The 14510-nt window shown below is 43.5% G+C and overlaps 2 protein-coding genes across 3 annotated transcripts in view; one reads left to right on the top strand and one right to left on the bottom strand.

The window, feature by feature from the left end:
• PEX14 (peroxisomal biogenesis factor 14) overlaps window positions 1-5823 on the bottom strand; it is an 86820-nt gene extending 80997 nt beyond the window's left edge. Inside the window, exon 1 of the mRNA XM_026686458.2 lies at window positions 5712-5823. Within this exon, the coding sequence (XP_026542243.2) occupies window positions 5712-5747 (36 nt within the window). The 5' untranslated portion in view covers window positions 5748-5823. The remainder of the gene's footprint in view (window positions 1-5711) is intronic.
• A 1943-nt stretch (window positions 5824-7766) lies between these two features.
• Window positions 7767-14510, top strand: DFFA (DNA fragmentation factor subunit alpha). 2 transcript variants are annotated; one of them, XM_026686455.2, is made up of 6 exons: window positions 7767-8091; window positions 8981-9136; window positions 9475-9614; window positions 11194-11383; window positions 13507-13667; window positions 13760-14510. In XM_026686455.2, the coding sequence occupies exons 1-6, from the start codon at window positions 7977-7979 to the stop codon at window positions 13964-13966; spliced, it is 969 nt and encodes a 322-aa protein (XP_026542240.2). In that variant the 5' UTR covers window positions 7767-7976; the 3' UTR covers window positions 13967-14510. The 2 variants fall into 2 exon arrangements, with proteins under 2 accessions (XP_026542240.2, XP_026542241.2); XM_026686456.2 differs by having other exon boundaries at window positions 7914-8091; window positions 13479-13667.

Raw genomic sequence — 14510 nt, 5'->3', positions numbered from 1 at the left:
TGATCGGGCAGTGGGGTTGGACTAGATGACCTACAAGGTTCCTTCCAACTCTGATTATCTGTTAAATCTGATTATTAGCAATGTTAGAATAAATGGTCTGGTCTGGTCTAAAGTGGCGTGGCTCTTCATTTCAAGCATACGAACATTTCAAGTACAAATCTAATTCTGCTTCGTTGCTGGATTAGGACCAACGGAGAGTTAAAATGAGGGACTCGTGGATTTTGCACCTGCATTCGAGGGTGCTACCTGGATATGAACTAAGTTTAATGCACTTGTATAGCTCAGGCTGTTTCTTGCAAACCGGCTCGGGGTGTGACTTCAGTCTGCGGCTTGGCAGAAGGGAGAGTAGAAAGTTGGTACCAAAGTAAGACTAACTACAACTGCCCTGGGGTTGAGGGAGACCTTGGTGCTCTCTGAGCCTGGTGGTTTTCTTGCAGGCGTTTCATGACCCAACTAGGTAACATCATCTGTGTTAGTAAGGAGGGGGTTTGCTGTCAGTTTACATTCTTTGGCAGTTTGATTGGGGTATTGCTTACTTGACGCTCTGCTGTTACATTCTTAACAATAAAATACTGCCAAAGAGCCAACAGGAAACAATCCAACCAAAGACTGACTAACACCACCCCAAACAAGCCACCAAAATATAAACTGACAGCAAACAAAACTCCTTACTAGCACTGATGATATTACCTAGCTGGGTAATAAAACGTCTGCAAGAAAACAACCCAGCTCAGAAAGCGCCAAGCATCCCTCATGTTAACCCCGAGCTACAAATATTCTCCTTTATTAAAGCTCTGGAGTTGTAAGGAAAAACTGAAAAGCTGCTTTGGGGGAAAAAAACAAAACCATAAGCCCAAAGGGGAAGAGGAAGAAGGAAAATGGGCAGGTAACTCAGGAGCAAAGCATTTCCCTTCCTTGGAAAGAGTCACAAGTTCAACCTCTATTTTAAAAAGACCAGAGAGCAGGAAATCGGAAAAATCTTAGCTGGTTTTACATTTATTGGCAACTCCATAAATAAGCTACATCCTTTCCTGGGCTTATGAAGCCGATCCCACAGGAGGAACATATATAAATAAAGAAGGGTTGCTTTATGTTCCACCCAGGCCTGTTCTAAATTTCTTTTTTCTCTTTTAATTACTGTAGAGCTGTAAAACACAGTTTAGGAAGAAGAGTCAAAGTAAATCTCCCATCCTAATCCCCAGAAGAAAATCAATCAACGTCAGAGATGAGCAAAGAAGCAGTTGGCTAGAGGGGACCCTAAAAGGGCATCCACACCCGGTTCTGGCTTTTGCTTCTGCCGCTCAACAAGCTGCCTTCTACCAAACAAATACTGGCAACATTTTGCAGCGGTATTATTACTGCCATCTGTAGAAACCTCAAAGTTACATTTGTTTTGGCTTCGAAACAAAAGCAGTTGACTGTCCCAAAGCCAGAGGGATTTTTTTTTTTTTTTTTGATAAAATGTAACCAAAAAAAATGTTCAGTTTGCCCTTTTCTTATTTAAAGGAAAAAAAAGCAGAAGTATGCATACGTCAATGACAGAATCTGGTTCCAACCTCTGGACCAATATATCCTTGTCTGCTGCATCTCATTGAAAAAGTCCAGGCCAGACATGTGGCCAGTGAATACGATGCACGAAAATTAAGTGGAAGAGAGTTAATAAATGTTTGACTCTTTCTCCCTTATAATGCAGGGAGAAATTAGATTTTCATCGGTGCCCTTTTCTGTTTTGCAGTTCCATGAATTCCTCACATGAATATAAAAGGCCATCAGGAACAACACTGGGGCCAAGGAAGGAGAGAAAGAAAAAAACAGAAATGGCCTGTTTTAAAAAGGCCTCAGCTTGGATTATCAAGGTTTCAGATGTGGGACAAGGAATAAAGGGAAATATGCAAACCCGCCATAGGTCTTTTTTCAAGAACCCAGTTAATATGCTTCCTGCTCTGCTCACTTCCAGTAATTTTCAAATAATTCCAAATACTGAAAAAAAGATGCAACACAGAGAGCTTATAGTTCTAATTCCCAGATGGGCAGTCAAGGAAAATGCAAATATTTTGTGTTTTCAGGGAGATGCTGCTGCTCTACTCCCCAATTCTTTGGGCTAAATTCCTTCCACCGAGTTTGGTTTATAACGGGCTCTTCCTTGGCAGTCCTAAGGGGTAACTTCACACCTTTATGGGATCCACCATTAGATTAACAGTAGCAATCTTCTTCCAGAAGAAATAGATGTTGGGTAAATATATGTTAGGTGAGCCCACTCCCCTGTAAATGTTGATATTAATATGTCAGGCAGGTAGGAACATTGGAATTATATTGATATAGGCTAAAACAGAGGTCTCCAAACGTGGCAACTTTAAGACTTGCGGACTTCAATTCCCAGAATTCTCAGCCAGCTATGCTGGCTGGAGAATTCTGGAAGTTGCCACGTTTGGGGACCCCTGGGCTAAAATAACAGTGGTTCCCCTCCTTTCCCTGTATACCATATAGAGAGCCACTTTCCTGTTTCCTGCAGCCAAGTTCATCTTTTACTGACTCCCACCGTATATTTTCTTCTGTGGCTCTCTTTCTATTTGATCTTATATTGCCAAAAGAGAACCATCCACTCACAAGCCCCTTCTTCCAAAAAGCTCAACGAAAACAAGATTGCTGACTCTGGAAAGAGGGAGGGATGTGGGGAAGGGAGACAGAAAGCCGTGGGGAAGATGGGTGACTGAATGAATAAGAAAAAAAACAAAAACCAGTGCAACTGATAGACTAACAAACAGCCGTGCGCCACCACGTACGATGGCAAATCCAATTAATACGTTAGTATTTGTACAGTCTAAGAAATGTTTTGACCTCCAGAGTCTGCAGGTGAAAAAAAAAAGATGAAAGGGCAATATGAATAGACTCCGATGAAGGTTTGTCTACTGATTAATATTCAAGCAGGTTGTTATCTGTCTTTATGTGGCATTCAAGAAGTTTGTGAATTGAAAAAGAATGGGGAAAGAACGGGAGGGGTAGCAGTATGGTGTGGTGCTTAAAGGAAACCTTTGGCAGCGATATCTCCAGGTTTTTCTGAAGTGAGGTTCAGAAAGTGTGGCCTACTAACATTCTTGGCGGCCCCCCAAACGGGTGTGACCCATTTTTGTGTGTGTTTTTATAATTTGGGCAGGTTTAGTGGGGCAAATTTGGTGCTTCAAACTTGTAGGTGCTTAAGGAGCCTTTTTGGGGGGACTTTAAACTTCCTGGGAGCTCTTCTGAAAGAGTTGCTGGCCCGTTAACTTTCAGATAGTGGCTCTCAACATGTTGCACACAGTCTGGTGTGTCCCCTCGGATAACAACGATTGTGAAGCCCTGTGCTAAGAGAGTTGAAGAGAGTTGAAGAGCACGTAGAAAAAAAGTACCTTCCCCTCCCAATTTTTTTTTTTATTACAAGCATTTTTCATTCCTGTAACATTGTGATACAAGAAAGATGCCCCAATGATTACAAGCCTGCCTCTTTCTTGCTTCTCAACTTGCGTATTGAGCCGGAACTTCTCAGCTGCCCTCATCTATTATCTTCTCAGAAACCACAATTGCTTGTCTTTTTTTCCCCTTTTAAAGACTTTATTGAATTTTACATAAATGTACGGATTTTGTTTTTTTTTTTAAAAAAAGCCCTTCCAGACTCCTCAGAGACACAGCCTAAATGATTCATCCAATTAGAACTTCATTTGGCTATTATGGAAGATTATTGAGCCATATAAATCAGTTCAGGTTAAGATGAAGGAGTAAGAAAATGACAAATGTTTATGGACGTGTCTAAAGAAATGGATTAAGAGAGAAAATCAGGAGACAGTGTGTGTGTGTGTGTGTGTGTGTGTGTGTAAAAATCAAGGGCAGATAGAGGCTTTCTGCAGAATAATTTTCTGCTACTTATTCAGTCTCTTAAATACATCAGCTTTCAATTGAAAATCACCAGACTCCTGCATCAAGTCAGTGCCAGTCCTGATACAGACCTACAATTGTGGTTCTGCACAGCTTAAAAATAAACCCATGGTTCACTGATAGAAAGGGATTAAGAAAAATCATGCACAAATAGTGGGATTGCTCACACACAGACATGCTGAAATAAATCAAAATAGGTACTGTGTAAATATAAACAGCCATGTACAAATATCACAGCTATTCATATGTACCAGAGGGGTTCCTTATATTTTTATTTTTTGCTACTATGAGGTGCTATGGATCAACGGCCTGGATAAAATACTATTGCAAGACAAAGGTAATGAATGAAATAAGAAAGTTCTCCCTGTGTTCCTAGAAAGGAATCCCCAGCCTTTCTAGGCATCTCTCGCAACTGGCAATGCTGGTTGTGACTTGTGGGCACCCCGGCTGACCCAATGTCAATCAGCTGATTGAGATGCCTGGGTTCAAATAAGAGGAATCCATTCAGGAGGATATAAGAATTTTAAGTACGATAAAGAGAAACATGGTTTTTATTTCTGTCCTCAAATGTTTTGCATCCCTCTTACTCTGGACCTCAACTTTCCCAGGCTGCGGACATGGAAAGGTAAAACCTCTCATGCCTTTTCCTGGGAGAAAGTGGAACCTGCAGATTTGCAGACTGTGCCTGGGTGCCCTACTGCCCTGTCAAAGCGGGACTACAACTTCCATCACGCCCAACTAAAGAGAAGTCAACTGATCGCCAGAATGATCGATCCTATTTAGAAACTGCCCACCTCTCTCAAAAAGGGACCCCTCCCAGGACCTCTTTTTTCTCTCTGCTGGAATGAGTGCCCACCCTTCCCTCTGGAGAGGTGGGGGGAGAGAGAGAAAGAGAGAGAGAGGGCTGATGCCATGTGAAGAAAAAGATCCCTCTCTACCCTTTCTCTCTCTCTCTCTTTTTTTTTGCTGCTTTTAATTTCAGACAGCCACAAAGGCTAGGGACTTTCTCCTTGCCCTGCCTGGGTCCTTTCCAGAGGAGCAGAAGCTAATTCTCCTCCACCCCTTTGCCCCTCCACCATGAACCATGATTCTCCCCCTCCCCAAGTCCTCTACTCCACCCCCTTTGGGGGGTTCCCCCTTGTCTTTTTCTTAGGGGAGGGGGAGGATAGAAGACCTCATTGATGGGATTCCCCCTCCTTCCCCCTTCCCATTATGACGCAAAACCCTCTGCTTCCCCTATTCCCAGGGTATTCCTAGGGATTTCTAGGCTAAGAGCCTACATGGGGGGATGGAGAGGGGGGGATGGCAAAGAAAGGGGTGCCCCCTCCTCCCCCCTCCTCTACGGGGCAAAGAAAGGGGCACCCCCACCTCTCCCCCCCTCCCTCCTCCTCTATGGGCAAAGAAAGGGGCGCCCCCTCCTCTCCTCCCCTCCCTCCTCCTCTATGGGGCAAAGGGCAAAGAAAGGGGCGCCCCCTCCTCCACGGGGCAAAGAAAGGGGCGCCCCCACCTCTCCTCCCCTCCCTCCTCCTCTATGGGGCAAAGGGCAAAGAAAGGGGCGCCCCCTCCTCCCCCTCCTCTACGGGACAAAGAAAGGGGCGCCCCCTCCTCTCCTCTTTCTCCCCCCACTTTATGGGGCAAAGGGCACCCCATATCTGCCCTTCCTCGGATGGAGCTGGGTTCCCCCACCCGCTTTGCAACTCCAAAGAGCCGAGGGCCCCAGGCGCCCCTCTCCACCTCCCAGGGATAGGAGACCCCCTCTTCCCGGTCTCTGCCGACCCCCGCTCCGGCCCAGGGGTGCTCACCTGCCCAGGTTGCTCAGCCTGCTCCGAGGAGGCCATGTTTCCAGACCCGGCTAATCGCGGCGGGGCTGGAAGCGAGGGCCGAGGAAGGCGGCCGACCAGGCGGGAGCAATCGAGCCCCGAGGCGCCGATCGGGGAAGCGCTGAGGAGTGGAAAGGAGGAAAGGAAAGGAAAGGAAAGGAAAGGAAAGGAAAGGAAGGAAGGAAGGAAGGAAGGAAGGAAGGAAGGAAGGAAGGAAGAAAGAAAGAAAGAAAGAAAGAAAGAAAGAAAGAAAGAAAGAAAGAAAGAAAGAAAGAAAGAAAAAGAAAGAAAGAAAGAAAGAAAGAAGGAGGAAGGAAAAGGAAAAGAAAGGAAGGAAGGAAAGAGGGAGGAGGAGGAAAGAGAAAGGAAGGAAAGAAAGAAAGAAGGAAGGAAGGAAAGAAAGAAAGAAAGGAAGGAAGGAAGGAAGGAAAGAGGAAGGAAGGAAGGAAGGAAGGAAGGAAGGGGAAGGGAGGAAGGAAGGAGGGGAGAAAGAAAGAGGGAGGAAAGAAGGAAGGAAGGGGAAGGAAGGAAGGAAGGAAAGAAAGAGGAAGGAAGGAAGGAGAGAGAGAGAGAAATGGTTTTGCAGTCGGGGGGTCTCCCAAATTAGGGGCTGGGGGGGGGAGGGGTCTGGACCTTCGAAAGGAGGCAAGGGACTCGCTTTGGACTATGCCCACTCGAAGGAAAGGTCTAGGGATTTCAAGATCTTCTAGAAACAAAAGGAATTCCAGCGTTAACTAGATAAATGCAGGTAGTCCTCGACTTAGTTCATGTAGTGACTGTTGGAAGTTGCCACAATGGCAATGGAAAAAAGGGACTTATGGTCGTTTTTCGCACTTATGACCATGATCCCCATGGTCACGTGGTTCCTGACAAGCAATGTTCAATGGGGAATCCAGATTCACTTAACAACCTGGTTATTAACTTATCAATTGTGGCGAAAGAAAGGTCGTAAAATGGGGGCAAAACTCACTTAACAAATGTCTCACTCAGCAAAATAAATTTTGGGGTCAATTGCGGTTGTAACTTGAAGACTACCTGTATATACAATCCTGCAACTGAAAGATGTAGACAAGTCTATTTAGGGTGGGTATGTGCAGCCTTGGCGACTTTTAAGACTTGGGGACTTCAACTCCCAGACGTCCAGAATTCCCCGAATTCTGGGACTTGAAGTCCCCAAGTCTTAAAAGTTAACAAGCTTGGACAACCCAGATTAAGATATTTGTTATATTTACTTGATTTGTGCCTTGGTTTCTAAGCAGCCAACAGAATTAAAGCAAATAGTGAAGAATATGAATTTTTAAAAAGAACATTAAAATCGAGGTTAATCAGACATTATCTGGAGGAAGGCAAGAAGATATTAGGAATTTTGAAAACTTAGATTCACTCGATAAGAACTATGTAAATTTATAGTTGAGTCTAATAATGATACAATAATAATACAATATAATATAACATAATATGTATAGTTGACTTATGTAATATGAATGTATGTTTAGAAGGGGAAGACTGTTGATATTGTGACATTGCACGAAAAAAATGTACCAACCGACACGTTGTATTTTGGAACATGGTTTTATGTTGATGTTTTATGTTTGTGTTTGTTAGTGTTTGTCTTTAAAAAATAAAAAAACTTTTACAATTTTTTAGCAATGAAGTGAGAGTCTGATGTAAAGGATGTTTCGTTCTGGATAGCATTGCACAAAAACACAACAGCTGCTGGGATTGAACAACCTCACTTAATGATTTCTACAGCATCCTGACCTGTTTTTTAACTCGCTCCTGGTTTCTTAAGAGGCCTTGAGAGTCCTTTGCAATGTCATCCTTCTTAAGATAATGTGTGTAAGGAGTTCATGAAACGCTAAAAATATTAAGAAGTGCCCTGCCTGTCGTAAGATATGTAGTGTACTTTAAAAAGTTAAAATGTCACCTTATGAAATGTAAACATTTTGGAATCCATAAAATCACACTCACAAACTAAGAATGTACCTATTGATGTTTAGGCGGGAAGATGACTAAGCAGTACAAACAAACTTTTTTCCTTCCAACAAAACTGAAGTTTGAGCAGGGGTGAAAACTACATTCCCCATCATGCCACAAGATATGGGGAAATGGCGCCTTTCAGACTGAACTACATCTCCCAGAGTGCCTCAGAAAGGTTTTGCCGGACTCTGATTGGCTCCCTGCAGTGAACGGTGGTTGTTCCACAATAGAATTCAAACCCCAGGAAAGTGGAAGCAAGAAAAAGCGATGGCAGAAGGCGGTTCAAGGCTACCCCTGTTGAAGCAATGCCTGATCAGGCGGACGGGCCAACAGGAACAGCTTGGAGTGGCCGCCTCCAGCCTCCAGGAATTGAAGAGGAAAGGTAAGACTTTCTGCTTTGGGGGTCCTAGCAGGCACATTTGGCCGTGCGGGCAGTGTGGCCTACTGTACTACTGCTCTACACCGAAGGGATACAGATGTTCTGTTTCCTGGGCATTAAAGTATTCGCTGCTGGAGAGAAAGAGAAGGACCAGGGGAGACAGGATAGCAGCCTTCCAATATTTAAAGGGAGAGGGAGAGAAAGGAAAGGAAAAAGAAAGAGAAAGAAAGGAAAGGAAGGAGAGAAAGAAAACAAAAGGGAGAGAAAGAGGGAGAAAGGAAAGGAAGGAAAGAGAGAGAGAGAAAGAAAGAGGGAGAGAAAGAGAGGGAGGGAGCGCAAGAGGGAGTGACCGGAGGCTAAAACATAAGATGAACGGTTACAGGAACTGGGCATGCTAGTCTAGGGAAGGGAAGGACCAGAGGAGACAGGATAGCAGCCTTCCAATATTTGAGGGGCTGCCCCAGAGAGGAGGAAGGGCTCAAGCTATTTTCCAAAGCACCTGAAGGCCAGAAACAATGGATGGAAACAGAACAAGGAGAGATTCAACCCAGAAATAAGGAGGAATTTTCTGACAGTGAGGACAATCAACCCATGGAAGAGAAGTTGCCTTTGGAAGTTGTGGGAGCTTCATCCCTGGAAGCTTTCAAGAAGAGACTGGACTACCCTCTGTCAGAAATGGTGCAGGGTCTGCTTGGGCTGGGGGTTGGACTAAATGACCTCCAGGGTCCCTCCCAACTCTGTTAATCTGTAATCTGAAAGGCTAAATCTGAACCCGTGGTGTTTTTTTTTTTTTTAAGGGCTGGTACAAAGGGTAGGAAATAAAAATTTAACCCGAGAAACCTTCTCGGCCGATGCAGAGAAATTATTCCGCCTTGTCCTCTTTTTTCCACAGCCTGCCATCTGCTAGCAATTGACTTGGCCTCACAGCCTGTCACTTTGGTACTGGCTGAAGACGGCACCATAATAGAGGACAACGATTACTTTTTGTGCCTGCCCCAAAACACCAAATTTGAGGTGGTAGCCAAGAATGAGAAATGGACCAGCACAGGTATGGAATTAATGCTTTAGAAGTTCAGAGCCAAAGAACTGCAAACAAAGTTTAGATAACTTTGATCGACATTCAGAGGATGAATTCAAGGATCAGTTGGTCCTCTGAATGTCTTATTATTACACTTGGGGAAGTTTGTAGATGTTTGTTTGGGGATGGGGAGAGAAATTTTAAAAGGCATAAGCAATCATGAAAGCCTATATTCCTTTTAATAAACCCTGTTAGCGTGAAATGGTGCCAATAGACTCTTTCTGACATTGGGTGATGCCCAGTGTGTGAAATTACACACATCTCTTAATTTTTAATGTCTAGTGGATTCACAATTCTATCCCTTTCAGGTGAGGGCACAACTTGGCTAGAGGAAGAGATCACAAACAAAACTGAAGTGGACACCAGTGGAGAAAAATGGAAAGTTTTGGCCAGGCAGCTGAAGAATGATCTGTCTACCATCGTACTGATGTCTGAAGAAGACCTCCAGGTATATAAAGGTCAAGTCTACAATATCTCTTGTTCCAGCCTCTTACTCTTGTCACCTTTGTTTTATACAGAATGGATTAAAAAATGATGATTTAATTTTTATTTTTATAAAAACTATTTTAATGGAATGCTTTTGGAGTAAAAAAAAATCTATCTAAAGATGGTTTTCTATTTAAGATACATTAATAATTTAGTTTATTCAGCATGAAATGGAGCTTAAGTTATGTAGCACGAGGCTGTATATTCTGCAATATTTACATTTTTGGTAAATTCATTCAATGAATCCCAAGCTCTGCAAACTGAGATAACGTGCACTGCATTGATGCATTCAGACAATTTCACAGTATCCATGAGATAAATCATAAAACAAAGCTCAGGAACATTCTTTTATCCCATTGTTTTGCAAATCTATGTACGTTACAAACTGTATGATGGTTTGAAGAGAAATGCACCTGTACCACCAGGTTCTAAGAGTGAGGAGGAAGGGCAAGCAGTAAAAATGGAAGTGAAACCTTCTAAGCTGCTTATAAATATAATATTAAAGAGCACCTGTCATTTCAGACCCGTCCTGGCAGCGCCTGTTAGCGGGCATCCACTCACCTGCTGTTTGCCACGTCCCTCACCTTGTTATATCACTGTCGCTTCACCAGCCAGCCATCCCATTGAAGTTGAATGGGACTGTTGGTGAGTCAACAGTGAGTCAGAGGAGGAGCCGCTGCAGGATAGAGATGACAGTTGCTCTTTTAAAATTATGATTTCAATCGAGTTGATTTAAATCAAGCCTTTTTACTAGTTTACTACTTTAAATCATATCATGATTTAAATTGAGTTGATTTAAATCAAATCCAGCCTGGTTTTATATACTGATTGAAATAAATCTATATATATATATAGAAGCGAAAGACCCCTCACCCATCATCACAAAATCTCCAGAACTGTAAAGCCTACAAACTTGGAAATTCGGCACGTATGTTCCTCCTCTTGGCTTCTAGGTGCTCACTAAGAAAGGATTTTTCAAAATGACCATCAGAGTGTTAGTATTTCCTATATTATTATTATTATTAACATGCTCTGATGCTAAGGAGTTCTACTCCCCCTCCCCACCTGAAAAGAAACTTGTTCCAAGTGCAAAACACAAGCAGAGGAGACGAGTTTCAGTTTCACAGCAGCAACCAGCTTTAGTACAGAAGAGTTGAGCTAATGCCCACGCCCAGGCTCCTTGCTGTCTCCCTATTGCTCACACAGCAAATACTGTTTCAGTTTCCAAACAGCCCTCAACTCTCTCGCACACTGACAGGAGGCTAGCCAGATGAATACCAATGGATGCTGGTAGGGAGAGCCAGAATTTTTTCCCTTATTTTCCTCCCCAAAAACTAAGCCCGACCACATAGTTTTGTAGCGAAGCACAGGTATCGAGCTAGTAGATTTATTTATATGGCCACCCAATTTCTGGAATCTTCCACCAGAGAAGCTGGCATTCCTTCTAATGGCCACACTTAATGATGGCTTCGAACTAAATGGGGGAGCCCTGAGCATCTCTCACCTTGGCTACCAAGTGCTGGGTCCTCTTCTTCTTCCAGGAACTCGTTGATGTACCGTGTTCAGATCTGGCTGGAGAACTTGCAGAGAATCCGCTCCAAACCCAGAGGTTACAAGCCAGCCTTCAGGAAACCCTGGATAGGCGGGAAGAGGAGCGACGGTCCCGTCAACTTCTGGAACTGTACCTGCAGGCCATAAAAAAGGAGGATCAGGCTACACCCACAGCACAAGGTAATAAAGATCATTTGGAGAAATACTGCCTAGTAAGGAAGGTGTCAGCGTCCAGTGAAACTCCCCATTCTCATTCAGCGTTCATCCAAGTAAGAAATTTATGAGAGAAGTCATATTGGCACATCTGGGCAAAACCGAATCTGAGAGTTCTGGGTTTTCCCTTCCCAAAGGAGAAATCAAAGACCCACCAGTCCATCACATGGCCCAATCAAACCGTCGTCCCAACTGGAGACATTCCCCCCAGTCACTCCCCTCCAGGTGTAGGGCAACATGTCCTTGACTCTCTGAGAAAGGAATGTTGTTGAGTCTAATCTTCCTCCTCTCTATGAAATCCCCACCACCACCAAATTCCCAGGCACTAAAATGTGGCAGCCTCGAAGCTTCTCAGTAAAATATGGCTTCCAAGGCTGACTGAAGGAAGGAAGGAGCATGTTAACACTAATATACCTCTCAGGTCTATACCTCAGCTGTACAAGTAGTCCCTGACTTACAACAGTTCATTTAGTGACCGTTCTAAATTACAATGAAAAAAAGTGATTTACGGCCGTTTTTTCATGATGGTTGCAGCATCCCCATGGACATGTGATCCAAATTCAGGCACGTGGCAACTGACTCGTGTTTATGACAGTCTCGGGGTTCGTGTGATCCCCCTTTTGCAACCTTCTGACGAGTCAATGGGGAAGGAAGGCCAGATTCACTTAACAACCATGTTACTAACTCAAGAACCGCAACGATGCACTTAAGAGCTGTGGCAAGGGCGTGAAATAAGAGTAAAACTCACTTAACAAGTGTCTCGCTTAACAACGGGAACGTTGGGCTCAATTATGGTCGTAAGTCGAGACCAATATACCCTTCCCCTTCAAATAGCAACCACAGAATTTTTGTGGTTTTTGGGTTTGTTTTTTTTTACTTGGTGCCAGCACAATGCTAGATGCGGTATGAGTTCCTTGACATTCATTTATGGAGCTTTTTCGAGCAAGCCATGATGAAAGCACGGTTGATAAAGCTGGTTTTCTCTGCGAGCCAAATTCAATGGAATGGAACAAGCCATTCTGTGCAGGTTTGAGCATGTTTCAAATTAGTGTTACACTCGAACAGGCCCAGTATTTGTACCTTACAAACATTATGGCCTTGAGAAACCCTCTAAACGGATTAATAATTGCTGGTTTGCCAGCTATAGCCAGACAGGGAACATTTCTAATTCTGAGCCAAAGTGCTATGTATCCCATTGATTGTAAGCTGCTATGCAGTGGACATAGTGCATGCATGTTTTCTTTTATTTCTTTATCTGATTTGGTTGTTTACTGAGGCTTATATATAAAATAATAGGGACGCGGTGGCTCAGTGGCTAAGACGCTGAGCTTGTCGATCAGAAAGGTCGGCCGTTCGGTGGTTCGAATCCCTAGCACCATGTAAGGGAGTGAGCTCATGTTACTTGTTCCAGCTTCTGCCAACCTAGCAGTTCGAAAGCGCATTAAAAAAAATGCAAGTAGAAAAACAAGGACCCCTTTGGTGGGAAAGTAACAGCGCTTCGTGCGCCTTTGCCCCACTAGAGGCGGAAACAACTTGCACGTATGTGCGAGGGGAACCTTTACCTTTATATATAAAAGTGTTTTTTGAAAAAAAAAAAAAACACTACTGGTGGCAATAGTGACAGAAAGGTTTGCAAGGGACTCTTGTGTTAACCCTGAAGCTCACCTGACCGAAACCGTTTTGTCCACTTCAGTGTTGCCACACTGGAACTGAGGGTTGGGGGGGGTGGATTTGAGATAGAGGGATTTTTCTAGCCAAAACAAAATACTTTCTTTTGAAAACCAAGGACATTTTCACACTTGGTCGGAAGAAAGCGGAGGGATGCCACCCGGTTGTCAGGACTGTGCAGTGATTGGACCGTGCGACTGATGGTTTTGAGGAAGTAGAAAATCTTTTACTTTTAATAAGTAAATAAATCAGAGTTGGTTTTCACCAGATATGTGCTCATATGATATTTCCAATGAAAGTGATCTTTGAGGAGTTCAAATGCCTTGGAGTCTTGCTTGCAATGGATTTATTACTTTGGAACCCTGACACCTTGCTTCAAATGTCTCCTTTTAAGAGGCACGGACTCTTCTCTTTGTGTCTAGCATCAGAAGCAGAGAAGAAATCCGGAGGAGGCACCGATACTGTGGACCTGGGGAGCAGTGGCCCAAGCTCAGTCGAAAGGACTCGGCTGAGCGCCTGCGTTGTTGCTGTGCTGAAAGAAAAGCCTGCCCCAGAACTCAGTCTGGCCAGCCAAGATTTAGAGGTGGGTGAATGAAGACTGATTATCCCCCGCCCCCCTACCAGCATTTGAGTTAGAAAAAGAGCATTTCTAAATCTCTTTGTTTTCTGTCGCAGCTGATTTGCAAAGAGGATTCGGAAGCTCTTTCTCGGACCCTACGCTGGGACAAACACAAGACCGAAGCCTTAAAGGAGGCATGTGGGCAGGAGCTTTCAAGGCGACTGCAACAATTTCACTCTCTAAATTCATTGAGGAACATCTCCAAAGGAAAGAAAAAACTACCAGAGCCTGAAGGACGGTTGAGGTCAAAACGCCGGAAATAAAAAGCCCTGGAAGCCGGAATTTGAGATGGATTAATCACCTTTTTGGTTTTCCTGAATGGTAACGCATCTCTTTTCCAACCGACCAACGAAATATAAAAAGCAAAAGGCATTTGACGGCTCTGTCGTATCTCACTTCAGCAAAATATTTATTTACAGGAGGTGCTAGTCCAAAGCAAAATTATTTTCCTTTTGAACCTTTGAAGATTTATGGTGTATATTGAAATACAGTAGTGGTGTTTTGAATAAGGCCGTTTCTTCAAGGTAGGATTTTGAAGCTGCCAAGATGCACAAGTTTACCCAAAGGACTTCTCCTGCTTTTAAATTATTGTTAATTTTGTAGGGATTTTATATATATATGGAAAAGTATCTGGAGCGTGTGGCTTTGAATATGAAGAGCTGATAATGGATACAGAACCATGGGACAGACTCTATGTCAATGATTATATTTTTTAAAAAAATACATTTATATTTAAGAAGTAAAGGCTTTGTATTATTGGCTAGCATTTTGACTGCTGATTGAGCAATTAAATATCACTATTACATA

Source organism: Notechis scutatus, chromosome 16, assembly GCF_049901735.1.
Source record: "Notechis scutatus isolate UNSWTSFEM ecotype Mainland chromosome 16, rNotScu1.2, whole genome shotgun sequence".
In the NCBI taxonomy this organism is placed as follows: domain Eukaryota; kingdom Metazoa; phylum Chordata; class Lepidosauria; order Squamata; family Elapidae; genus Notechis; species Notechis scutatus.
Note: the sequence above shows the minus strand (reverse complement) of the source record. Positions and strands in the feature narration are given on the sequence as shown.